General features: G+C 42.0%; 1 protein-coding gene across 9 annotated transcripts in view; it reads left to right on the forward strand.

The window, feature by feature from the left end:
- BEND7 (BEN domain containing 7) overlaps window positions 1-27168 on the forward strand; it is a 98883-nt gene that overhangs the window by 38130 nt on the left and 33585 nt on the right. For all 9 annotated transcript variants that reach the window (XM_051820858.2, XM_008268113.4, XM_008268114.4 and 6 more), the window contains exons 3-6: window positions 202-504; window positions 3249-3371; window positions 8607-8875; window positions 22120-22345. In XM_051820858.2, the coding sequence (XP_051676818.2) occupies window positions 213-504; window positions 3249-3371; window positions 8607-8875; window positions 22120-22345 (910 nt within the window). In that variant the 5' untranslated portion in view covers window positions 202-212. The remainder of the gene's footprint in view (window positions 1-201; window positions 505-3248; window positions 3372-8606; window positions 8876-22119; window positions 22346-27168) is intronic.

The raw sequence follows: 27168 nt of genomic DNA on the forward strand, positions 1-27168 counted from the left end.
ATATGATCAGTTTCTTCAAACCATAGGTTTTCCTACCTTTAATTTTATGAGTAACTTAAGTTTATGGTAACAGTAGTCTTTCCCATTTCCAGCGAAGGATTTTTGTTTGTTTTTTTTTATGGTTGGTTGGTTTATTTTTGGTGGCGGGCTCTTTTTTCTTTTGTTAATTTACAGTGCTAACTTTGACCTTGTTTCCATTAGGAGATGAAAGCATGGAAATTAAAAAACAAATTACAGGAATGAGAAGATTACTGAATGACAGTACTGGAAGGATATACCAGCGTGTTGGCAAAGAAGGAGAAAAATTAAAAGAAGAGCCCCAGGACTTGGACTTAGTGTGGCCTCAGCGTTTGAACTCCTCTGCGGAGGCCCCACAAAGCCTCCACCCTTCTTCACGCGGTGCATGGAATGAGCTACCACCCCAAAGCGGGCAGTTCTCAGGGCAGTATGGCACTCGTTCTAGAACCTTCCAGAGTCAGCCCCACACTGCTATGAGCTCCAATGGTATGGCTGTCATCACACATGCAGAAAGCACTCATGGGGGTCTGCCTTGACTTGTTTTATTTCTTAATATTCAGCTTGTTCTTTGATTTTGATTCATTAAGCCCTCCCTTAACTATCTGCTTTCATTGGGTTATTAAAGGTAGAGAACAGGTAAAGGAAAAAGTTGAAGTGTTTAAAAAAATTCAACCCAAAACTGAGAATCAAGAAAGGGGGGCTTCTATGTTAGATCTGAAGGTTTCCCTGGCTTTAAGAAGGTAAAGATAGATAGACATCGTCAGAAGAGACTGGACATTGGGGTAGAAAGAGCTCCCATTTGTCACTTTGAGAAACTTTGTTGTCCTGTGGTCCAACATTAACATAGCCTCTTGCTTACTCCCTCACTTCTCTTCATTATCAGAAGACTCCTATTGAAGGGGAGAACCATAACCTAGCAACCTGTACCAGTTTCAGCATTGAACCAAATGATCCATGTTTAATAACTTGCTTCATTAGTAAAAACTTTCCGGCATCAGTATTGTAATACAGCAGGTTAAGCCAACACTTACACTGCCGGCATCCCATATGGGAACTCTGGGGTTGAGTTCCAGCCGCTCCACTTCCAACCTAGCTTCCTGCTAATGCTCCTGGGAGTGCAGCAGAAATACTTGGGTCCCTGCCCACCTGTAGGGGAGACAGGATGGAGTTCCTTACTCCTGGCTTCAACCTGGCCCAGACTGCTATTACAGTCATTTGGGGAGTAAACTAGCAGATGAAAGATCTTCCTTTGTCTCTCCCTCTCTCTGTAGCTCTGCCTTTCAAATAAATAAATAGATTTTCAAAAATTAAAATTTCCCTAATTAAAAATGGCATTTTTTTAGAGTTTACAGGAAAAAATTGATGTTTTTTGGTTATATTAATTTTCCACCCACTAACACTGGAAAACTTGAGTATGATGTTATTTGTTCAGTGAATTATATATAGATGTGCATATTTGTCATTTTCATAAAAAGAATAAGGAAAAAAGAAGAAGGCATTTTCAATTTCCAAGAGGTTAAGGATTTTATTTTCATTTTTATTTCATGATATACTTCAAGAACAAGAGAACTATTTTTACTTTTTTTTTCAAAAACACAATTTTGCATTAAGCAGTTCAGAGGCATGAAGAGCCATCCTGAAACGCTGAGGAGACAGCCAGGGGCCCCTAGGAAGGAGGGGTGGCTCCCCTTCCTCTACATATTACAGAAGCCAGTATCCAGGTTAGAGGGAGAGGGCTCTTTAAAGACTCCTCCATGAAAGAAAAGGCATTTCTCTTTAAAATTAGAAAATGATTCATAGCAAACTGAGAAGAGTTGGTTTTGTCCTCTAAAAATGATGAAGATAGTACTTAGAATAGTGATTACGAATCTTCCACAAGGCCTTCCTCACTCTGCTGCCGTCAGAGAGACAATAACCAAAATAAAAAACCCTTCAGTATGTATGAAGTCAGTCAACCCCATGCCAGAAAGTTCGAGAAAACAATGTTCTGCTTCCCAGTACACAACAAGGATGGTGCATTGACTTTGGGGGAAATGTTATTCATGTTAATGAAAATCCCAAACATCAATTCCCTGCATCGATTTGAAAATAGATCTTTTTGTGTTTATTGATTGCATGTATTCAGTAGAAACACATTGTATATAACCACGACGATTTTGGCATTTCGTTGGAATTATTTGTAATTTTAAAGTGGTATCATCTCAGTTTGCTACAATTTTGAATGTAAATCATTGTGCTTCTCCAAACATTAAGTTATCTTTATATAATTTATGATTTTGCTGTGGTAAACTTTTCTATAGTGTCTGAAAATAATGTATATTATAGAATTTCAATCACATTTAATACATAATAAAACATACGATTGGATCAAAACCTCAGAGCTTCCTCTGCCTCTCTGAGAAAGCACAGGTGGTAGCACTGTGCACTGATGACAGAGGAAACCCCAGTCTGAGAGCCATCTTCCACATAGCTGTGTTCTCCCATGGACTACAACCTAGTGTTTGTTTATACAGAAGAGAAACAGAATAACAGTTTTATTAAGAAAAATATATCCAATTTAAACAAGGAGAAAGAGACTGTGGTATAGGAAACGTAAGAAATAGGCACGGACAAGGGATGTAGGAGGATCTCCTTGATGAAGTTAGGGACAAGAAAGCCAACCCACCAACACGCCCTAACTCATCAGCTGGCGTGTGTACCCTCCCCTGTTCTGCTCCCCCCAGAGATCATTCTCAGAGTTTTCATGCATTCACAGCTCTTCATTTCAGAAATAACATGCTTAATGTTGAAATGATTTTTCAGTAATTAGACTCATTTAATATAAACTCTGATAACATAACACAGCTACCAGTGTTTTTGTCAGGCTTCTCTCATAGCTAGTTTTTGTACGAACCAGCGTGAAATGTGCTCATAGTGGGTTTTTGGGATATTGTTAGCCGAGATGCACAGGTCTGACAATAGAAAGCCCTGCTGAGGCTGCACATCGTGTGCATGTGTTCATGTGGGCTTTTCCACCATGACACAGCATGCACCTTACCATGTAGAAGCCTGCATAATTAGATACAGGCAGACCCCAAGATGTAGGTATGAAAATTAGTGGGTATGTTTCTTTTTAGCATACTACTATCAAGATCTCTTCTCTTTCTCTTCATATCTATATATAATATACTATATATATATGTATTTTTTTGGTTTGTGAGGAGTATGTCATTCTTCTCTTTCGTGCTTAGGAGAACTTCCAGTGGTGAATTCATCAGGTGGCCCGAACTGCTGTACTTGTAACTGCCAGTCAACGTTGCAGGCCATTCTCCAAGAACTCAAGACCATGAGGAAACTGATGCAGATTCAAGCAGGTACACAGATCAGGCTTCAGAATGAGCCCTTTGATTTTTTTTTTAGTGTGTATCTGACATCTTTAGTTGGGATGTTCATTGTACTTTTATCATAGTGTTCAATCCACCTTGCTGTCTTGCTGTGCCTTCTCGAGCATCCATTTCCTTGGCTTTTTCTGCAATCTTTTTTTTTTTTTTTTATTGCTAGAAATACTTCTCATAAGTTTTGTGTATTTTCTCCATATATTTCACCCCATGATATCCTTGTACTTCACAGATTTGTCTTTTAATTAAATTTTGGAGCAGTTCTGTGTGATGGAGCCACTTAGGAGGCATGGGCTGAATACGGCTTAGGACATAAGCACATAGAAATGTTCACCATCAGGCTCCACTTGTGGCTTTTCTCTCCCACATCCAGGATGCAGAAGCTCAGAAACACTCCATATTCTGTCTCTCTGTTTGTATGATTCCTCTTGTGGTTCTCAGTGCTGTTAGGCAAATGGAAGACAGAAGAGCAGTGAATTTGTAGTTTGGGATGGTGTGACAAAACGAGGTAGGTTTGCTGCCCAGTGTGCACAAAATCCAACCTACAGCGTTGGTCTTTAAGAAAAAGACTTTATGTACATGGCCAGCCAGCATGTAGATGGGGTGAAACCCAAATCTGTCTCCGCAGTCGTAGGTGTCAGGAGAGAGAAGCTGGGATGTGGACACAAGGACAGGGCGCTTTCTGATTGGCAGGACCATGAATGGATCAGTGGGAGGGAGAGTTCAGGCAGTAGCCTTGGTAGTCTTCTGACCCCTGGTATCCTAAAGCTGTCTGGCTCTTGTGTTCAAGGTCACTCGCCAATTTCGGGTTCTGAGGGAGGTGTGCAGCTGTGGTTCCTGGTATCATGTGTAGGTCATAGTCCTCCATTTTGCACATGTGCAGCTTAGGTGGTCAGTCTGTATCTGGTTGAAACTGAATTAGGCCAGTTTGGAGGTGAGGCCTGTAAAAACAACTTTAAATGGTGACTTAGAATCCTGTCTTGTATGGCTGGCCGCCATTGTTGAAGGATGGAGCAGGGAGGTTTTCTTGGAAGGAATGGGGAAACACAGAGGTGTCCAAAGGAGACCCCACTTACTCCGATGTCCAGTTTCTCCTGTTCTGGCTGACTTGTGAGCCTCCAGGTTCACATCTATAAATGGAGTAGTGATATCTAAATCACTAGGTTGTTCTCAAAATCGGAAAGAGATAGTAAATGGAAATGAACTTTATAAACACGATGCAAGCATCAGCTATTTCATTAGTGTGGTTTTAAAGCTGATGGAACATTTCGTGAAGTCTGGAAGTCTAAGTCTTCAATGAAGCTGCTATTTTCTCATCTCCACTGTTGGGGAATGAAAGTGTTGCAGGGATCAGGACCCCCTGCTACACTTAGTCCATGTTCTGGTCTTCCCACGTGTAGGAACACAACCGGCAGATGTAGATAGAGGTGAGCAGGAAAGTAGGATTTATTGAAAGGCAAAGGGTTAGTACACACTCTAACGTAAGTGTAGGCACCCTCATGAAGGAGAATTACCCCCACGTGAGCTGGGGTCATTCTTTTATAAGCTTAGGGGTGGTGCTTGGGGGCAGGGCAGGGCCTCTTTGAATATTCAAAGGACATGGGGTTTGGGGTGAGGCTGCAGCACACGTGGTGGTCTGTAGGAAGGCACCATGGCTCCTGGGGCGTGAGGGAACCTGCAAGATGGGCAGTGGGTGGGTGAGCCTTCAGCCATGCTGAGCCTGCATGGAGGGAGAGGGGATTTGGACAGTGTGTGGGGCTTGGGTGCTGGCAGTCCACAGCTCCTTGCAGCCCACTAGCTTCCTGCCTACAGAAATCAAAGGGGTCAGAATTTTTTTGGGGGCACAGGTACAAGCAACAATAGGTCATTCTTTTAAGCTTTCCTTCTGATCAGAGGGAACTACTACTTGGTTTTGGGAAGCAGCAGGAAATGGACAGTGCAGCTGTGTCATGACTGGCAGTCCTACCCTTTCAGCGTAATGGCATTCAGGAAGGTCATCCTTCAGACACTGTTCTCGGTGCCATTTAGTGAATTCTAGTAAAATCTTCATATTCGATGATGTGGATTTGATATGAAAAGCTCGGTGCTTAGACATATCAGTCACCCAAGATCTCATTAAAGTAAGGTGAGCTAAAGGCTTTCTGGAAAGCAACACCTTTTTAAGCATTGAACTTGGTTTTATCCCAAGGCAAAAATAAGCGTTTTGCTCAATTCAGTAAGCATTTGACTCACCTTGTTCCACCACTGTAATCTGTGTTCTATTAACCTGGCAAAGGTTAACATCTCCTAAAGAAGCAGCTCAGAAAGAAAGGTTACTTTATTACACACAGATTCTTTTCTCAGAGGAAGAATTTGTTAGCACTTAAGAAAATATGCATATGAAATTATAATGATTTATTTTGTTACTTAAGCTCCTTACTACTGAAATGGCAGACTACAAATTGCAACCATTTAAATCCTTGACTGAAGCCTTTTTAGAATCTATTAAGTAAATGCCATTTTGTCACCATGTTTTCTCTTCTGAACCTTTGCAGATTAAGGAGGTAAATGATTCCAAAGCTATGGATAGCATAAAGGATGAACAGAATAAATTACTCTCCTTTAATTTTCTTCAACTTAAAAATGAGTGTTGTGTGGGTAGATCTACTTAAGATTTATTATCTATAAGACTTAAATTTAAATTACTTTAGAAAATTTTCACCTTTATTTTAGGGAGAAGACCAGGGGAAAGATCAAGTGGTAGGATCTGAATGCTGGAGACAAGCTATGCCTAGGTTTGCAGAAGGAGCAGAAAAACTCAGATCGTCTCGATGTTCATTAAAACCAGATTCTCTTTTAATTTGGAATAGGGAAGCTTCGAGAGGCTTGCAGTCTAGATCATTGCTTCGGTATCTGAATCACTGCTTTAGTGTCCGTTTGACATAGGGGACTTACTCCTAGCCTGGACTGAAAATGCGGATAGAACAGAGAGAAATTTTCTACTTAGTACAGAACACCCCCAAAACTGGTGGGAGGAGTTGTTGTAGGACCCCCAAAACTGGATGCGCTTGACATGCAAAAGGCCAATCACTGACATCAGGGTAGTGGGAGAAAGGAGATGTTAATTGCAAAGCACAGAACAAGGAGCCAGGCAGCTGTTGTTGAATCCCTGGGCTCCTCAAGGAGCTAAGAGTACAGGTTCTTATAGAAGAGGGTGAGGTTGGGGCCAACAGCTGCATGTTCAGTTCACTGGTTGTTCAGGGGTACTTGAGGCCTTCCTATAATTGTCAGCGATATTGTGTCCTTCAGGGAATGTTTTGGGTGATAAAGAGGGCTTCAGTTAGTCTAGGGGCTGCATGCACGTGGTAGTTACCTTTTGCTCGGGGTCCAGAGTTCCTGGAAAAGAAACCCCTCGAGACAGGATGTTTCTGTGGGAGAAACAAATGATTTCAGAAGTCCACTGATTAGAACTGTGCAGGACCAGTGATTAGGGACCTTGTAGGGCCAGCTGCACCACTCCCTCAATGTAATGCAGTAATTTTAGCAGGTGGTTCATTTGGGATCGTAAAGGTAGGGGAAGGAACTTCCAGCTAAGGGAATGAGCCTGGGAGACTGCTGGGTGATATCTAGTAACTATCTGTGTTCAAGGCATTGTAGAGCTGCTCCAGTTCAAACTGGCTGCACATTAGACTCCCTGAGGAGCTTTAAAACAATGCTGATGTATGGGCCCCTGGAAATTTTGATTCACTTAGTCTAGGGCAGAGCTGATGCAACAAAGATTTTTTTTTTTTTTAAACTCCAGAGGATTCTAATATATAGCTAACCAAGGTCAGGAATCAGTGAGCTTGACTACCGTAACAATGGTTAAAAAACTTCTCTGTGCTCTCGTGTGCTGCAAGTAGTTTGTTTCTAATTCTTACAAATTGCCTTTCAGTCTGGTGATGAAAATAGCAGGATCAAAGTATAAACATGCTTTCAGACTGATAAGAAATGACTGCGGGTACACATTTGACATCGTGGTTGGGACAGTGCCTGGGACGCCCATATCCCGTATCAGAGTGCCTGAGTTAGAGTTCCAGCTCTGCTCCAATTCCAGCTTCCTGCTAATGCTTGCCCTAGGAGGCAGCCAGTGATGTCTCCAGTGGCTGGGTCCCTGCTCCTCATGTGAGACACCCAGATGAAGTTCCAGCTCTGTCTATTGTAGATGTTGGGGAATGAGTCAGCAAATGGGAGGTTGCTCTCTGCATCTATCTATCTATCTCAGATAAATAAAAACCTTTAGTTCTCATTTAGCTTATATGTTATAGTTTTTTGTTAAAAACCAGATATATCCTGTGTTGATATTTGGTTAAACATATGAATACATGAAGACTTAAATAAGAATAATAAGAGTGTTACATGTTTACCAAGTGCAAGTATGTATTCACTTTTGAGTTCTTAGTCCTTGGGCTTTGCCTTTCATCTTTGGACATCAGACTATTTCTAGAGTTTTCTAATATGCTGGAGTTGTACGGGATTATAGTATTCCTGTTTTGCAGCTGCATAATACAGAGATCTGGAGAAGCAGCCTGATCTGAAGTCATGTAACATGGAGCTCTCAAAATAGCTGGTGTGTGCAGAGTGTTTGGAGAAGAAAGAGTTACTGGGTCAGGTTAAGCGGCTAAGTTTTTGCACGTGCTTACTGCTCCCTATTGTAGAATCATTTCGAACTGTCTCTTTAGATCAGCTTTTACCAGATGATCATCACAGCTTCATCTTTGTCAGTATTGGCACCTGTAGATTCTTAGAAACCGATCAGTTTAACTCCAAATGAAACAGATGGAGTGTTCCTGAAATGTGCTTAGCAGAAAGCACTGGTACCTGTACCTGAATTTGAGTTCGGAGCTCTCTTTTATCTTAAAATGTCATATGATTTACAAGTCATGCTCAAACGTTTTCTCTTGGCTCGTAACTCTTTGCTTCCATTGAGCCGGGTCGTGGCAGTACGTTGTAGTGATTCACAGTGTTTGGAGCAGGTTTTTTTCCTGGGTGTTCTGCTGCTTCTAGGACTTTAAGGTGCTCCAGAGCCTGCATTTGGTAACCTTTAGATGGAATGTGAGATTTATTTTGGCGTGCTTCATCCTTGAGGGAGCCTCGCTTCAGTTTTGTTTGTACATTGCATAGACAGACCAGGGATAAGTTTCCTAAGTTAGACACAAGTGCCTGTACCGTATTTTTGTTTATTGTTCACAGTTGGAACACAAAACAGACAACAACCCCCAATTTCCCTTATATGCTCCCAGCGAACTGGTGTCTCCCGCAAGAGAACTAAAAAGAAAAAAGTGCCCCCCAAGACTGTTGAACCTCTCACTGTGAAACAGAAGCCCAGCGTGTTAGAAATTGAGAAGACGATGACAGCAGTGGCCTCTGAGCAGGCGGGGCTCCAAGCCACTGAGCACACCTCCACCGGGGAGAACCGGGTCCTGGGATTCGGCATTGTTCTCGAATCGCCTGCCTCAGATGTAAGTTGATAACCTTCTGGCTGCTGACTCGAACGTGATGTAACCGCCAGGTATTTTAGTATTAATACATTCTCCCCTGGACTAGTTCTCTCAAGACAACTAGAGAAACTTGCAGAATACATGTGGAAGAGAGGAAACGAAAACTCACAATTTCCTTGTCTGGAATTGTCTTTTCTGAATATTTTATGCTGTATTTATTTAAGCATGTTTCCATTCTTTATCTTTGGAAGAAGAAGGGTGAGGGCATAAATCATCTGCTCGCTAATTTCTTTAACATTTTTAATTTCTAAGTGGCAGTTTTCAATTTCCTCAATGTGGAGAACTAAAAGCACATAATTAAATCCTTAGTAGATGGACATAAATGAACAGAACCATACAGATAAGGTCATACCTTTCTGGAAACACAAACTAATAATAAAAAAGGAGCAGTAGTACTAATTCTATTTTATAGATGCAAGCTACACTGCTAATTAGGTGGCAGTGCCATGCCATTTCCTTCGTGTAATGATAGGTTAACGCTCTGCAAAGGTTCTGCTATTTTAATATCATAGTCAGAGTGTTGTTGCAGTCCAGGATGTTGGATTACACTTGAGATAACCATCTGACTTGCCATTTTGTCTTCATAGGACCATAAATGAATTTCTTTCATTACATGCTACATTTGCAACTGCATACTCCATTGACAGTATCTTTATCTAAGTGCATTTATGTTTCAACCCCAGCTTGTTGGGAGAGTTCTTAAAATAAACAAGAAAGAGTGATCTATTATTATCAGATTGCATAGGATGAGAATCCTGCTGAGAACTCCCACAGCCTATATAGGATTAGAGTTGGGCCCTACCTTTTAGATTCAAATTAAGAAACAAATTGCTATTAAAAAAAAAAAAAGTCCTGTTTTAAATTTAGGAAGACAGCTTGCTAGCATATATCCACATTAGAACCTTAGTAAAGGGTGGTGACAAAAGTAATCATCTTGTGACCTTTTCAGACTGGAAAATCGTTTTAACTTTTATCCAAACATTGGTATTAAAGAAGTTTTTTTTTTTTTTTTTAAATCTATGAACACATTTACAACTGTTTGGATGTTTTTCAAGACTAAAATGTTAATTTAAGAAAATCATTACTGTTCTACCCTAGACCAGGCAGCTCACGTGAATATGTCACAATGTTATTGCAGCTAAGGCTCCGGTCAAACCTCGGGTGGACCATGCATTTGGAAAAAGATGGAGTATTCTGCAACACAGAATACATTCCTTCAGTCCTGAGCAGTTTTCATGATGCTTTTTTTTTTTTCCCCCTTAAATTTTCTAAGCCTTCTTTTCTGACGGGCATTGTTCTTTCAGGACAGTAATTTGAGATACATTAATCATTTCCCAAATGGGGTGCCCTGATGCTAGTAACCAGTCTTTCTCCTTTTCTTTTTTATTTTCAAGCTCAAACCATACTTCAGAGATAAATCGAAAAAGAGTTGAAAAAAAATCTTATATGTGTGTGTGTATGTCTGTGTGTGTTTGAAATAGAATACAATTTTTGTTAGCTTTATCAATATTAGTATTTTGTTTGTATATTATTTTTAAAATGTTTACTTAAGATTATTTTTGCTAACAGGAGTTAGTAAGTTTGATAAAGCACATTCAGAATTGTCTATGTAGACTCAGTAAGGTGCTGCTTGTCTTTGATTAAAGAAAGCATGCTTCTAAGACATTGCAAAACCCTCTATGCGAATATTGTCTTCATCTTGCTGTTGGACCATCTGAGTCCTCTCTTTGATAGAAACCGTACCTGCACCTAGAGAGCATGGCAGGGAGTGGGAGCACTGGAAGAGGAAGTACTGTCTGCGGGAAGTCTCACGAGCAATTGTCCCTGGCTGGGGAGTGGGCAAGAGTGACTCCTTCAAGCGGAGGGACCTGCAGTGCTCCAGTGTCCAAATTTAGGGGCCCTCTCAGTCTTTTATTATTTCTTAGCCACAGGCCTTTTAAAATTTGGTGCAAGTTCAGAGGAGAAAACAGAAAATAGATAATAATCTAATAGGAATTATTCTTTAAAACAGGTTGAAGAAAATATCAGTGGTTTGGAGTTGGGTGTTCGAAGATGGGTCTTGGTAGTAGTAGGATTGGGCAAGTGGTCCAGTATTGCCGGGCCAGCAGTCTGGTCAACCTCGGTGAAAGTCAGGCCGGAGAGGAACAACCTCATATTTATGCAGAAGCGATCAGCCTTCCCCTTGGGGGCGCCAGGCAGCCATGAAAAGTCTCGAGCAGAGGATTGATGACCCCTGATTTTGGAGTATAACTGGGACAGCATCATGGATGGTGAATGGATGGACAGAGGAGATAGCAGGGACAAAGAGAACTGAAGGAAGGTGAGGCCACCTAAGAGTGGTGAGCTTGGAGAGGAGGAGAGATGCGAGCTGGTCAGGAGTGACTTGGTGACTGAATAAAAAGCAAATCCAGTCTCCCTTCCTCCCTCCTTCCTTTTCTCTCCCCCTCTCTCCTCGCCCTCTCTTTTTCTCTCTCCTTCCAACCCCACCCCCCCCTTTTTTTTTTAAAGATTTATTTTATTTATTTGAAAGAGTTACAGAGAGAGGTAGAGACAGAGAGGTCTTCCATCCGCTGGTTTACTCCCTAGATGGACGCAACTGCCAGAGCTGCGCCGATCCGAAGCCAGGAGCCAGGAGCTTCTTCCAGGTTTCCCATTTGGGTGCAGGAGCCCAAGGACTTGGGCCATCTTCCACTGCTTTCCCATGTGCATTAGCAGGGAGCTGGATCAGAAGTGGAGCAACCAGGACTTGAACCCATGCCCATATGCTTTAACCCACTGCACCACAGCCCTGGTCCCCCTCCCTTTCTTTTAATAAGAGGCTGACAGATAGAGCTCCCATACAATAGTTCATTCCCCAAATATCCATGATGGCTGCTACTGGGCTGGGGCTGGAGCCAGGAACCATAAGTACAACCCAGATCTCTCTAAACACAGTCCAGGGTGGCAGAGACCCCATTACTCAAGTCACTGCTGCCTTGCTGGGTCTGCATTGGCAGAAGCTGGAGCCAGAGCCTGCTGGCTGATGTGGAACGTGGGTGTCTTACTCCCACAAGCCCAGATTTCTGTCTTGGACAGCTGTCTTGGTTCCTAGCTGGTACTAGGGACAGGGAGAAAAAGAGCAGAAGCACACTCGGTTCTGTTCAGGAAGTAAAGTGAGTTTAATATCCTCAGAATGTTCCTTAGACACGGGCGCACAGGAGAAATATCAGCGCTGGGCGCCGTGGAAAACTGACACACAAAGCCCATGCTTCAATCCTTTCTTAAATATGAAACATTCACAACATGGGGCAAGCATTTGGCCCAGCAGTTAAGACTCCTCTTGGGGTGCCTGCATCCCATATCAGAGTACTTGGGTTCAACTCGGGCTCTGCTTCCAGTTCTAGTACGCTGGGAGACAGCTGGTGACAAGGTCTTGGGCCCCTGCCACTCACATGGGAGTCTCAGGTTGAGTTCTGAGCCCTTGGCTTTGGTCTAGCTCAGTCCTAGCTATGACAGGCATCTCTCTTGTGTCTCTGTGCTTTTCAAATTAAAACAAAAATCAATTTAAAAATTTTTAAAACCAACAGGTGAAATTAATTTGTAATTTAATTATAATAAGTAAGTTAATTATAAAAATTCACAATTTTTAGACTGTGATTTGTAGCATCACACAAATGCAAATGTGTATATTCATGGCCAGAAACAAACCTAATAACCTATATGGGATCATTAGAGGTAGATCACTGAATTCTGACTAAATGATCCCATTTAATCCTTACTCCTTGAGATAGCCGTACAGTCCTTACTTTGTAGGGCGTCTGCACAAGTTCACACAGGCAGAAAATGGGCAGCTCGTTCTCCAAACCAGGGCTCTCGTCTGGCCTTGTCAGCTGCGTGAGACTTCTGGAGACCTGTCCTAGCGCAACTCTTACACATGACGAACACTCAGTAATTGTTTGTAAGATGATTTTATATGAAAGACAACCTGAAGGCAAGACTACGGTTATTATTCTGTTCACTTGGAAGTTTCTTGACGAGAAGTTAACGCTTGGTTAAGGGAGCAGGCTCTGAGGCCAGGCTGTTGGGGTTGGATCTCAGCTGTGTGCCCCTAAACAAGTGAGCCTACCCTCTCCTCACTGCTCTCTTTCTGTAGAATAGGGATTTAAAAAAGAAGAAAAGAATAGGGATAATAACGACAGCTCCTCCCTAAGAGGTGGCCCTTCAGAAGAAGTAAATGAAGGCATCTATGGGACATTGGAACATTGCCTGGCACATTTTAAGCACTCAAATACTTTTTTTTTTTTTTTTTTTGACAGGCAGAGTGGACAGTGAGAGAGAGAGACAGAGAGAAAGGTCTTCCTTTGCCGTTGGTTCACCCTCCAATGGCCGCCGCGGCCGGCACGCTGCGGCCGGCGCACTGCGCTGATCCGATGGCAGGAGCCAGGTGCCAGGTGCTTTTCCTGGTCTCCCATGGGGTGCAGGGCCCAAGCACCTGGGCCATCCTCCACTGCACTCCCTGGCCACAGCAGAGAGCTGGCCTGGAAGAGGGGCAACCGGGACAGAATCCGGCGCCCCGACCGGGACTAGAACCTGGTGTGCCGGCGCTGCAAGGCGGAGGATTAGCCTAGTGAGCCGCGGTGCCGGCCAGCACTCAAATACTTTTTAACCTTAGCAGTCCCGCTTAAGTACCTTTATAGAACAAATGTAAATATTTTTAAATAAATTATACCTATATGTATGAGTGAACAAACACAGCCAAATAATAAATGTTTTTTAAAAGGGAGTGGCCAGAAGTGATTCTCTTTTGGGGCAGGATTATTTGACACTTTCAAAATTAGCACCTTAAGGCCGGCGCCGTGGCTCAATAGGCTAATCCTCCACCTTGCGGCGCCGGCACACCGGGTTCTAGTCCCGGTCAGGGCGCCGGATTCTGTCCCGGTTGCCCCTCTTCCAGGCCAGCTCTCTGCTATGGCCAGGGAGTGCAGTGGAGGATGGCCCAGGTGCTTGGGCCCTGCACCCCATGGGAGACCAGGAAAAAGCACCTGGCACCTGGCTCCTGCCATCGGATCAGCGCGGTGCGCCGGCTGCAGCGGCGGCCATTGGAGGGTGAACCAACGGCAAAGGAAGACCTTTCTCTCTCTGTCTCTCTCTCTCACTGTCCACTCTGCCTGTCAAAAAAAAAAAAAAAAAAATTAGCACCTTAAATAAAATTCAATTCAAGCCAAGATTACACAGAGAAGCAAAACCAAACTTTAGGCTTAAAGTCAGTGTTGAGTTCTTTCTTCATGAGTTCATAACCCAGCACTCTATTATGTTAGTGCTGAGATTTGACAGTTGTTAATTTTGTAAACTCACTGTCTTTTCGAGGTAGATATATTGACTTGAGTTTTTGAGGGCGGATATATATGGCCTAAGTTTGGCTGGTTTTTTGGTTTTGGTGAAACACTTAGACCAGTTTTTAAAAGTAATTTTATAGTAACTTTTAAGAGTAGAAAACATTCTGGGGGCCAGTGCTGTGGCGTAGTAGATAAAGCCACTGCCTGCAGTGCAGGCATCCCATATGGGCACCGGTTCGAGTCCTGGCTGCTCCACTTCCGATCCAACTCTCTGCTATGGCCTAGGAAAGCAGCAGAGGATGGCCCCAGTCCTTGGACCCCTGCACCCATGTGGGAGACCCAGAGGAAGCTCCTGGCTCCTGGCTTCGGATCAGTGCAGCTCTAGCTGATGCAGCCCACTGGGAAGTGAACCAGTGGATGGAAGACCTCTCTCTCTCTCTCTCTGCCTCTCCTCTCTCTGTGTAGCTCTGACTTTCAAATAATTAAATCTTAAAAAAAATAGAAAACATTCTTCTGTTTGTTGTAATTACTATGAATATTCTCTAGTAATCCTAGATTAAACAAATATAAAGCTTATCAAGCAGGTAAGTTTGTGGCTATTCATAAACAAGCTAATTTTATTTTATTCATTTATTTATTTGAAAAGCAGAGCGACAAAGAGAGAAAGATCTTCTATCTGCTGGTTCACTCTCCGCATGTCCACAACGGCTGGGGCTGGGCCAGGTCATAGTCAGGAGCAAGGAACACCATGTAGGTCTCCCGCAGGGGTGGCAGGGGCCCTCACTTGTGGGGTCATATGCTCCCTCCCAGGTTGCGTATTGGCAGGAAGCTGGATAAGAAGCAGAGGCAGGACTGTATCTCAGACAGTCTGATACAGGATGTGGGCCACAGTGCCTATCTGTGCTAATCTTATTAATGTTTATGTTATCTCATTCTTCTTAAATAATTTAAAATGCATCAATGTTTTCAACAGAAATAGCTTCTGAATTCAGAACATTATATTGCACGATCTTAGCCCTAACACATAAGGTGACCTCTGAGGAACTAGTAAATCAGGCAAGCAATTTTTCATTTATCCATTGACATATCAAAATAGAGACAGTATATAAGTGAGAGTTTAAATGCTAGTACAGGTTGCTTGTGTTCAAATCCTTACCCATTGCAGATTAGCTGGATAATCATAAGTTACTTATCCTCTCAGCTTTAGTTTTTGCTTTTGCTAGCTAAGGGTGATAATGGTACCTACTTCATACAAGTTGAATTAAATTAAAAAATCCACATAACGTGCTAGCCTAGAACCTGGAATATAGTAAAGTAGCAAGTGAATGTTAATTATGGCGTTGTTTTCCAAGATAGACTGAAATGAATGAAATAGTCCTTGTCCTTCAAGGGACACATGGAGAAAAATTCACAAGCAGTAATTAGAGTATTACAGGACAGAAGGGCTGTGACAGGCAGTCCGAAGGTCACCAGGGGCCCAGAAGAGCAGAACCTTCATGCCTGGAAGGTAAAGAAGGACAGGCTGTCAGCGTGGACATCGGAGAGGGGCAATTTCAGCACAGTTAGGAGGGAAGAAACGAGATATAACCGGCTGAAATCTTAGGCATGGTCATTTGGCTCAAATATCTTTAGCATAAATCAAGCCCTAGACTTCAGAGTCATTAATTTAGTGGTGGAGAAAGGAAAAAACTAAACATCTCCAAAAGACTTTGCAATGTTTCATTATGCAAGTGCATGAAGAAACTTTCAAGGGACCAAGTTGTATTGTCTTTTCTAAAATTAAATTCTTAGCTCTGCTAAAATTTTGTCAAATTAAAAAATCTGCAAAAAATTGGCACCTTCATGACTTCTTATAATTCTTATCCTGTTCAACATTAAATATATACTGTTATATAGGTTGCATATACAAGGATGCTCCAAAAGTTTGTGGCAGTGAAATTAAAAGATAAGTTTGTGTTGGTGCAAAAATTTTTGAAACCCATGTATATGAGGAGTCTCCAGAAAGTACATGGAAAACATGTATTATGAAAAAATTACACATACTACAAGAGTTGAGCCAGCTGGACCAACTAGAGCAGGCTGCCTGTTACATGTGTTCTTGTGGTCACCTGTTCATTGGCCGTGTTCCTGGCATAGCATTTCATAAACGGTGATAGTAATTCTTGATAAATCTTCCCTGAGCAAACTTGAGTTACAAGAAACGATTTTAGTTTTTCTCAAACAGAAGCTCACATTTATAAGCAGTTGTGGGTGTTTTGTGGATTTTGAACTTTCTTTTCATAAGCTGGAGCACATTTTCCTAGAAATTACTATACTACTAAACAAATACGAGGTGAGAATAAAGGAGGATCATAGCACACAGGAATGTTATGAACAGAAAGGCTAAATTCACATTCTTTAAACATTCTTAGAAATCCTGTCAGGTTCTTCAGTCCAAATCAGTTAGTCTTATTCAGCAGGATCTGGCCTCTTCCTCCACAGTTTTCTTTAAGATTTGGGTCTGAGTCCCACCTGAGACTTGACTAGGCAGGCAGCCTCACCTCTCTGCTCCCCATCACCCTGTGATGTCATGCGGACAGCCTTGGGCAGGTGCCTCTAAATGTGAGTATTGTAAGCACACAGAATTTGCAAACTATTACTTACTAACTTGCAGCTGAAAACCTGGGGCAAATGCCCAATGTGAACAGTCATATGCTGCTGTCCTATTCTTTTAGCTGATAACCTTGTGTGGCTTTTCGTTAAGTCGTACTATAATTTGTTATTTATAGTAGTACCTTATATAAAATAGACCACATCAGACATAGTGCCTCCGTGTTTAATTTGTGTGATCTCCTTAAAATTATTTTTGTTTCCTTACACTATACAGGGGAATCACAAGATACCCTCACAGACTTGCAGGGAGTGGCAATCTTTTCATTCGTCTGGTTAGGGAATCCCCCTACCCAGACTAGATCCTAACCCCAACTACTTCTAAGCAAAGGGAGACCACACTTGAAATGCATAGAAACAAAATAGTCAAATGTCCACAAGCTTGGATCCAGAATCATGATTTTACGCAGTTTTTGCCTGCAGAAATTCACCAGGATGAGATGTGAAGCCGCTGGATAAGGGGAATTAAGCATTTGATACCTTGTGCTGAGTGGCTGGGGTACTACAATAGCAAGACATACATGGAAATCCAAATTTATGGTGGGATTCAGACTTCTAAGGCATAAAATGATGACTTTTAAGTGCTGTAAATTGTGCCCCGTACTTTGGATGTCATCCTTTAAAGATGGTATTACTTCACTAATCAATAAAATCTATAGATTAGTGTTTTAGTCATCTATCTTGGCTTGAGTATCAAATAGTGAATCTATGAAGGGAATTCTAGCTTTTTAATATGATACTCATCTGGAATGGTGTTGTTTTCCATCCTAGCTCTCATTACTAAGTAGAGAGAGCCCATTAAAACTAGGACCAGTAAACAAAAAGAGATTGCGAGATGAGGATTAGAAGGGATAGTCTGGCTGGCTAATCAAGTCTCAGACAGGCTCAGGATCGAAACCTAAAAGGGAACAATTAAAGGAAGGGTTTTAACCTATATCAAGTGTATGTGCAGAGTTGTCACATGGCAGTAATCCACTGTGATTATGTTGATAAAATGTAGGAAATGAAGAGGTTTCCTGTTGAAAAGTTGAGGTTGATTAACATCATCTTTTCTCTCTTTCAGAAAATAAAGCTTTGCCCTCTTGTTTTGTAAGGAAGTGCTGCTTCCTGGCACCTGATAGGCTGCTCTTGCACGCAATCCCTCCTAGCTAAGAAACGTGACGGGGAGGGGTCTGAAGAGCAGGAGCAGGCAGCACTCAGCCACGTTTGCCCTTGCCGCCCTGCCGAATCACAGTGCCATCACAGCTGATCAGACGGCTTCCATCTGTGTATGATGCTTCCACCCGCGTGAGTGCGAGTTCCTGGGTCTGGAAAGAACAGGTCAAAACAATTGTATTTGGCCATATAAAGCAGAGGCAGCATCGGCATTGGATGGTGCTGCAGAGATCAGAGTACTCTGACGCCAGAGGAGGTCTCTTAGCCCCCACACCAGAACCTCCAGACAGTGTTTTAGGAGTTTCAGCAGAAGTTAGGAACAGCAACTGTCTCCTAATTCTTAGCTGCAAGGCCCTGTTAAAATGCTCTCCTGGGGTAGATGTTTAACTTAGCATTTAGGATGCCAGTGTGGCATACTTAAAAACCAGGATTTGGTACCTGGCTCTGGCCCCTAATTCAAGCTTGCTGCTAATGCAGACCTTAGGAGGCAGTGAGCGATGACTCAAGTAGTTGGGTTCTTGCCATGCACAAGGGAGGCCTTGATTGAGTTCTGGTTCTTGGCTTCAGCCTGACCCAGTCCTAGCCATTGTAGGTATTTGAGGAGTGGATACTAGTTAGTGCATGGGAACTGTGTCTCTTTGCCTCTCAAATAAATTAATCTTTAAAAATTTAAGTTCTGTACCCTCCTCTTCTGAGCCGCTTGGGTCTGCTTCCCCTGGGCCCCAGCAGCCGAATCCAAGTACCATCACAAGCTACACATGCTCTGTACCTCTCTTAGAGTGTCCATGATTTCCCACTTTGTATGATGCATATTTATGTACTAAGTCATCTGTGGAGCCAGCCTGTAAACTCCTCCCCCAGGAGGGGTCCATGTTCTCTGATAACTCCTCCTGGAGTTGGCACATGAACTGTTGTCAGAAGCAAACATTGGTGTATGGAGCCACAGCATGATGGACATGCAAACCCACTTTCAGTATTTAGGGATCGCTGAATCAGTGCTAGTACTTCTGAGTGAATTCTTACATACTATTTTGTTTATTCTGAAAAATATCTGTTGGACACCAACTGGATACTTGCCACTCCAGATATGAAAGAGTGCTCATTCCCAGGAGAAACACAAACCTAAATTTAGATGCAGTGTGAAAAGTGCCATTAATGTAGTTCATAGAAAATACTCTGAGTTGATGAAGAAGAAAGTAGCCAGTCCTGCCAGGTGACACATTTGGGTCATTGTTTCTCAAGTGAGGAGTCAAGTCTCATAGACAAGAGAAAGGGAAAGTTCTGGGAGTCTCGGAGGTCAAGTGACAGAGTTTTCAGTTCCGGTTCAGAGTGGTATCAGACTCAAGCTAAAAGTTGTATGAATGGGACGCATCAGGGTGCTTCCCTGTGTTTGCTCTCTTGCAAGTGGAGAGCCTCTCTGTCACCCTTCACCCTCACATACCTGTGAGTAGCTGCTTCTACAAAGTGCATTGGGACTTTTAAAAAATGGGTTTCAAATGATATAGGAGCACTTAGCAAAAATCTGAGGTCAGTTCGTTTAGAATAAAAGTTGTAAATGCAGCCATAGGATGCACAAAATGAAATCTGTTTATTGATAAAACTTCATCACAGATTATAATGGTAAAATGCTCTCCTGATATTTCTACGTTGTATCACTGAACAAATATTTAATGAATGCCTGGTATGTACCAACCTTGTTGTAGGAATGAGGTATTCAGCCTCCATCTCCCATCACCCTCTTCTACAGACATAACCAGCAAGTACAAGAGGCAAAAGTCAGAGGAAAAATCTAACAGCTTATAGTGATATTTACAAAGTATTCAGAAGCCAAACATTGAATGGCAAAGTAAAGCAGAGAAGTGATAGGACTTTCTTGATAATCCAGCCAAAAATTCCATTTGGGGGATGGGCATTTGGTGGAGCAGTTGGGAAGCCCATGTCCCATATCAGGTTTTGAGTCCTGGCTCTGCTCCCAATTCAGGCTTCCTGCTGGTACACACCCTGAGGGGCAGCAGTGATGTCTCAGGTGGCTGAGTCCCTGCTACCCAAGTGGGAGACTGGATTGGGTTACCTGTCAGCTCCTGGCTTTCGCCTGGCCTAGTCATTCAAACAAATTCCATTTTGGAGGTATAGAGCCCAAACACCTAACCATCATCCTAATAATTTAGATTATGCCCTGAGTACTCTTTACTTTGACCTTAGTGTAGTAGGTATTTTGAAAAGTAGTAGACAAGGCCGGCGCCGCGGCTCACTAGGCTAATCCTCCGCCTTGCAGCGCCGGCACACCGGGTTCTAGTCCCGGTCAGGGCGCCGGATTCTGTCCCGGTTGCCTCTCTTCCAGGCCAGCTCTCTGCTGTGGCCTGGGAGTGCAGTGGAGGATGGCCCAGGTGCTTGGGCCCTGCACCCCATGGGAGACCAGGAGAAGCACCTGGCTCCTGCCATCGGATCAGCAAGGTGTGCCAGCCGCAGGGGCCATTGGAGGGTGAACCAATGGCAAAGGAAGACCTTTCTCTCTGTCTCTCTCACTGTCCACTCTGCCTGTCAAAAAAAAAAAAAAAAAAAAAAGAAGAAAAGAAAAGTAGTAGACAAATGGTTTGTGGGTGGGAGGGTGGTTATGGGGAGAAGAACCACTATAATCCAAAAGTTGTACTTTCGAAATTTATATATATTAAATAAAAGTTCTATATAAAAAATAGTAGACAAACAAAAATAGTAATTCCTGCTCTCCAGTAGAGAAAGTAATCCTGAATCCTCACATTTCTAATGTGATTTAGAAAATCTAAAGTAGGGTCAGGTTTGCAAAGTGGCAAATGAGAGATATAAGAAAGAACTTTGGTAGTTTGCACAGCTTACATAAGTGAGATGTTCTTCTAACTTCTTTTCTGATAAAAGTTTACCAATTGTATTTCTTCATATTACGGTCCTTATCTTAAAGTTGTCATCACCAACTATAAATGACTTAATAGTTTAGACTGTGACTTATGAACTTGTAACTATTTAATAAGAATTTATTGAGTAGCTACTGTGTGCCAGACCCTAGAAGACAAAGTCTGAGTTCCAGGCATCAGGAAGGCTGCTATCTAATAAATAATTACAATGCAGTCCAGTAGACACCACCATATCCATGTGTCAGATGAGCAGTGGTATCAGTGACTAGCTACCTCCATGGGTAGGAAGGAGTTAAGAATGACATCGGAGAGGAAGCAAGGTGAGCTAGGATGCAAGATGAAATGAGTCTTAAACTCACCTTTGGCATGCTGATGGAGAGTGCTTGGTTAGCATCTGAGCCTGGACCATTGTATAGTAAGAGTCCAAGTTGAGAGGCACCAGGTAGGTCTTCTGCTCCCACATCCGCATCAGAAAATCCCTGACAGGGAAGCACCGTGGCCAGCACATGGGTTTCCCAAAGGTGCTCTGGGACACAGGTTCAGATTGTCCTCCCAGAAGGCTGGGTGGATTTAAACAGCCCGAGGAACATGCTCATCATTCTTACGTATTTTGAGTATTAGTTTCCCGAAGTTTTCATTGAGGAAAAAAAGAGTTCCACAGCTAAAAACCTCTGGCAGAGTAGTGAAGAGTAGGGGATCTGTGAAGGGTAGGCCTGTGTATGCGTCTTTAGGTGAAAGAAGTTATATTGCTTAACGTATGAGAAAGTGATCTGTGAACTGCCATGCTCTGAGCACGTCTGCGTTATTTCGCAGCCACTTTTGTTGTATCTTAGGCCTTCGTTCCTTTGTTTACACAATGAAGGTGTTTCAGGGTCTCCAGTCCTCGTTAGCTCCAGATTTATATGATTTAGTGATTATCCAACCTTCTCTTTACTGTTTCTAAGAATAGGAATGTGTTTTCTGTGTACACTTCTATTGCTTTCAACAAGACCAAATATTGGAATTAGAGTATCTTGTTTTGTGCATTTTAACTACTCATTGTTTTTATTAATTGCAAATACTGGCACACAAAGCCAAGACTGTACCATTTGCAGGATATGGACATTTCAGCAGCTAATGATGTTTTTTGTTGCACAGATGCCCAGAGTCAAATGCTTCAAATCTTGCTTTTAATGAAATATTTATGTTCTTTTGGTAGCCAGAAGTGCAACTTGCTGAAGGCTTTGATGTGTTTATGCCTAAATCTCAGCTGGACTCTATATTGTCAAACTACACTCGCTCAGGAAGCCTTCTGTTTAGAAAACTGGTGTGTGCATTTTTTGATGACAAGACTTTGGCTAACTCCTTACCCAATGGGAAGAGGAAAAGAGGACTCAATGACAACCGGAAAGGACTAGACCAAAATATTGTGGGTGCAATAAAAGGTTGGTCTGCATCATTTCATTTTATGGATTCTTTGTTGAGCTTTGCCTTCATTCCATAAAGATGCAGCTGAAATTGTAATGAACTGACTAGAGACTAACTTAATCTGCCACTGGGAGCTTAGCATTGGCATGGCTTTGTGTGTGAGCTTTGTCACTCACATGGCTCACATGGGTTGAGCTTTGTTACTCCTCACCCCAAATCTCGAATTTGCTATTTCAAGGTGATGGTAACTTGTTAAAATAATGATTTAAGAGCCAGTTTGGTCCGCTGCAGAACCAAAAGTTTTTCTTATTCAATCTTTAAAATAATGGTATTTTGTTTCTAGTAACTTCTAAGAGCTTCATCAAAATAGAATTTAAACTTAGATTTTTAGTTGTAATTAAGAATAAAGGTATGATGCTTTAAAAAATAAAAAAGGAAGACAGATCTCTCCAAAGTTCAGAAGTCGTTTTGCCAGGTCATTGCTTCTATAGGCATTTTAAATCCAGATGAGCCCACTGTAAAGTCAAACCCCATGCCTCCCTACATACATACCCCTAGCCTGCTCTGTTCCTTTTTGTCTTGTGATGTGGAGTCATGGGAGCTGTAGGGAGAGACCGCCATGGGTCCCTCCCCCTCAGCTCCTTGGAACATGTGTCTGTATCCCTCTGCATTAGGGTCACCATACAGGTGCATGTCTGAATGTGTTGTCATTTCTCTCCAGTTCCACATGATAGACCTAGTTCTTAACTTTCAAAATGTCCTCATTCAGGCATCTGATAGACATAACTTTAGGAAATAGAAGTATTTAAATGTTACCATCAAAAAGAACATAAATGAGGTCTCAAATCTAAACACAACTACCATGAAAATGTAATTTTGAATCAGGCCTTAATTAAAACTAGAATGACTGATAAGGATGTTCTTCACTGGTTCAGTTCTACATTGTTTGGCTTGCAGAGTGGGCCTTCCTTGCCTCCTGCTCCTCCCCATTGTCTTGGAAAATGAGTAAATGAATTTAATAGTACTTAACTGATACTTGGAAATAAATCTACAATTAACTTTACAAAATAATACAATTTTTAAGAGGACTTAGCAAGTACCAGACACCTTCTTGTTTGTGACCAGAAGTACACAAGCCCTTCATTACTAGGAAATTTCTTATGCTACATCAGAATTTTTTTCACTTAAAGCGACTGTCAAGTTGCATGCAATTTTAAAAAATAAAAAAAGCTGCAGAGAGATCACAATCTGTGCCATTTCTGAAAAGAATGATCCAGCATGAAGTGACACTGAAAACAGTATTACAGGGGCAGTTGTTTGGTGTAGTCATTAAGTGACCTCTGGAGATATCTGCATTCATATTGAAGTGTCTGGTTGAGTCCCATCTGCTTTGCCTCCCTCCCAGTTTCCTGCCAGTGCACACCTTAAGGCAGTAGATAATGGTTCAGATACTTGGGCCCCTGCCACCTATGTGGGAAACCTGGATTGAGTTAGGGCTCCTGGCTTCTGCCTAGTCTAGCCTGGCTGTTCCAGGCATTTGGGGAGCAAACCAGCAGCAGATGGGAAGATCTCTCTTCATCTGTCTCTGTCTCTTTATTTTGCAAAAAGGTGAAAATAAAATAAAATACAAGATTTGAAATCTGGCCTATGATGCAACTAGGACTTGTTGAAGTTAAGAAAGGTCCTGTTGTGATTAATCTGTGCTTTCAAAACAGGAAGGTCAAGGCTGCTGATGCGTTCCTGAAATATGACTGGGAATTATTTTAATTGTTTTTCAGGACAGTATATTAACATTAAGATAGACCCAGTAGGAGTGTTACCCTAATGATAGGTTATAATAAAATAGATTATTACAAGTAGACAGAAAGAAATTTATTCTACCATTTTCAGTCTAGACTGGACAACATAGAAGAGTTTGAAAAAGAATCTTGCAAACAGAAATAGGAAATATTGCAAATGTAGTCCTACTCTTTAGCTAAAAATAAAAATATCAAGGATGCCTCTATTTTTAATACAGACTAAAGCAGATCATTCAAACAAAGAACTTAAAATTTTCATTTGCTTTTAAAATTATTTAATCTGTTATTAAGAGGCTGGTGCTGAGCGTAGAAGGTTAAGTTGAGCCTTGACCTGCAGTGCCGGCATCCCATATGGGTGCTGGTTCAAATCCCAGCTGCTCTATTTCCTTATATGGGAAAAGCAGTGGAGGATGGCCCAGGTGCTTAGGCTCCTGCACCCCCCCCCCCTTCAGGAGACCTGGAAGAGCTCCTGGCTCCTGTCTTGCCTGGCCCAACCCCAACCATTGCAGCCATTTGGGGAATGAACCAGTGGATAAAGATTCTCTCTCTCTTTCTCCCGCTCTGCCTCCCCCTCCCCCTCTCCCTTTTCTCCTCTTCCCCTCCCCTTTTTCCCCTCCCCTCCCCCTCCCACCTTTCCTCCCTCCCTTTCCTTCTCTCTCTGTCCCTCCCTCTCTCCCTCTGCCTTTCAAATAAATAAATAAATCCTTAAAAAAGAAAAGATTATATTAGAACAACACAATAACTTTAAAATAGCAACCAGTACCCTAAATCAACATATACTTTATTCATTTGCTCCCTTGCAGTATTTATTCTTGGACATTTATTGTAAATATGGCTTTTCCCCTTGATTACAAAATTAATAATGTGCTTATAAAAATATAAATCAGGCCGGCGCCGCGGCTCACTAGGCTAATCCTCCGCCTAGCGGCGCCGGCACACCGGGTTCTAGTCCCGGTCAGGGCGCCGGATTCTGTCCCGGTTGTCCCTCTTCCAGGCCAGCTCTCTGCTGTGGCCAGGGAGTGCAGTGGAGGATGGCCCAGGTGCTTGGGCCCTGCACCCCATGGGAGACCAGGAAAAGCACCTGGCTCCTGGCTCCTGCCATCGGATCAGCATGGTGCGCCGGCCGCAGCGCGCCGGCCGCGGCGGCCATTGGAGGGTGAACCAACGGCAAAGGAAGACCTTTCTCTCTGTCTCTCTCTCTCACTGTCCACTCTGCCTGTCAAAAAAAAAAAAAAATTATTAAAAGCGCAGAAAATTAGCGTCCATACTGTCACACTTCAGAAGTAACCATTTACCTTCCTACAAAGTATGAATAGCATATAGGGTTTGTCTTTCTCTAAGAACATTCTGTCCATACTGGCCAGACAGCATGTTTACCTGATTTATTCTGATCATTTCTTACAGGCTCCTTGAGGACACATTTTGTATTACCTGTTGTACTTGAAGAAGTTCAGGAAATGCTGTCCCCAAATATGCTGTGTCTGTATGCTGACTGCTTCAGACAGAGCAGGCTGGCAATAATAGCTTTCTTTAAACTGCCCCTCTGCTAAGAATGGATCCTCCAAAATGAACTCAGTTATCAGGAACCCCTCCCTGCGAGTCACATGTTTGACCAGGGAAGATGAACTCAGCTTCCCAGGCTGGGAGACTGGGGCTCAACACCCAGACAGATTTTGTCACAAACTATTGCCCTTTCTTCTGAGGGCCCGTTTACATTTCTCCCAAATCATTAACCCCCGCTAGGCTACCTGCATCCTCCCTCTCCTTTCTCCTGTTCAGAGAGAATACAAGCTGCTAGATCGCGTTTTTTCTTCCCCGTGATGCCCCGGAGCACATAATGAACTTGTGTAGCTTTTATCCTGTCAGTCTGCTATCGGTTCATTTAATGGACTCAGTTATTGAAATCAAAAAGAATTGAAGGAAACTCTTCCCTTCCCTACACACTTCACTGAGAGCTTTGTACAGAATAGGGATTCCATGAGTATGTGTTGGGGGACTGATCAGGTTTTTATTAGCCTTAACAGGTTGACATAATGTGGGACTGTCCTCCTGTCTTCTCATAACTGATTTGGAATGATTGACATTGAAACATTTTTATAAATTTCTACCACTTAATAAAATGCCAGTGAATATTAAAAAAATAGAAACCAAAATTGAGTGTAAGTTTGAATACAACACGCTGAATTCCATAATACATGTTTCCTCTACCATATTTCCCTAGCTAAATATTTATGAACTCACTTATAGTGATTTTTTTGGAAGTGAGATATTAGTTGGAAGTCTTATGGAATAGGCATCCAGTTTTTATTTTTGTTGTTTTGCTATTGGTAAGGATAAAAAGAGAAATTGATTTCTCTAACTGAAGTTTTTTGAATCCAAGTAATCTGAGAAGAAATGAAATGGTTTCTTTCTGTATAACAGTGCCATGTTATTATTGCTGATTACCACATATGCATGAACTTCAGAATGTTCATGAGAAAATGGAACTAAAGAAATGTTTGCTTGGGGTCAAAAAATTTTTGAAATTCCTGGATAGGTGTTTTATAATACACATTTTCTGTGAACTTCTTGAAGACCTCTTGTACTTGGAAAAGATTTTGTAAATATTAAGTATTCAGTCTTCCTACCCATCAGTAACCTATTTGAAAAGTCCCATCACCTAGGAATATATCAGGACTGGTTAATTTGATAAAATCTCAAGTAAAAATAACAATTGAGATTCAATTTTGTTTCAAACAAAGGAGACTAGTTTGGTTAAAACAATACAATAATGATAATAAAGCTGAATGAAAATCTATAAAATGCTTATTAATGGGAACAGAAATGGATTGAAAAGAAGTTCATTGTGGAGATTAGCAAACCTTTTTGTAGTGATAATTAGTATTCCCCATGAACAGTATCTTGAAAATAAATATAATGCTGTTTATAAAGATAATTTCAATGTAATCTCATCTGTTTTATGGTGACTGATACCTAGTAGTAATTCATTAAAAATGCATTGGTAAGTGCGAGCCAAGGTGTTGCTGATAAAGGGATCTTTA

The sequence above is a fragment of the Oryctolagus cuniculus genome, chromosome 13 (genome assembly GCF_964237555.1).
Source record: "Oryctolagus cuniculus chromosome 13, mOryCun1.1, whole genome shotgun sequence".
NCBI lineage: Eukaryota > Metazoa > Chordata > Mammalia > Lagomorpha > Leporidae > Oryctolagus > Oryctolagus cuniculus.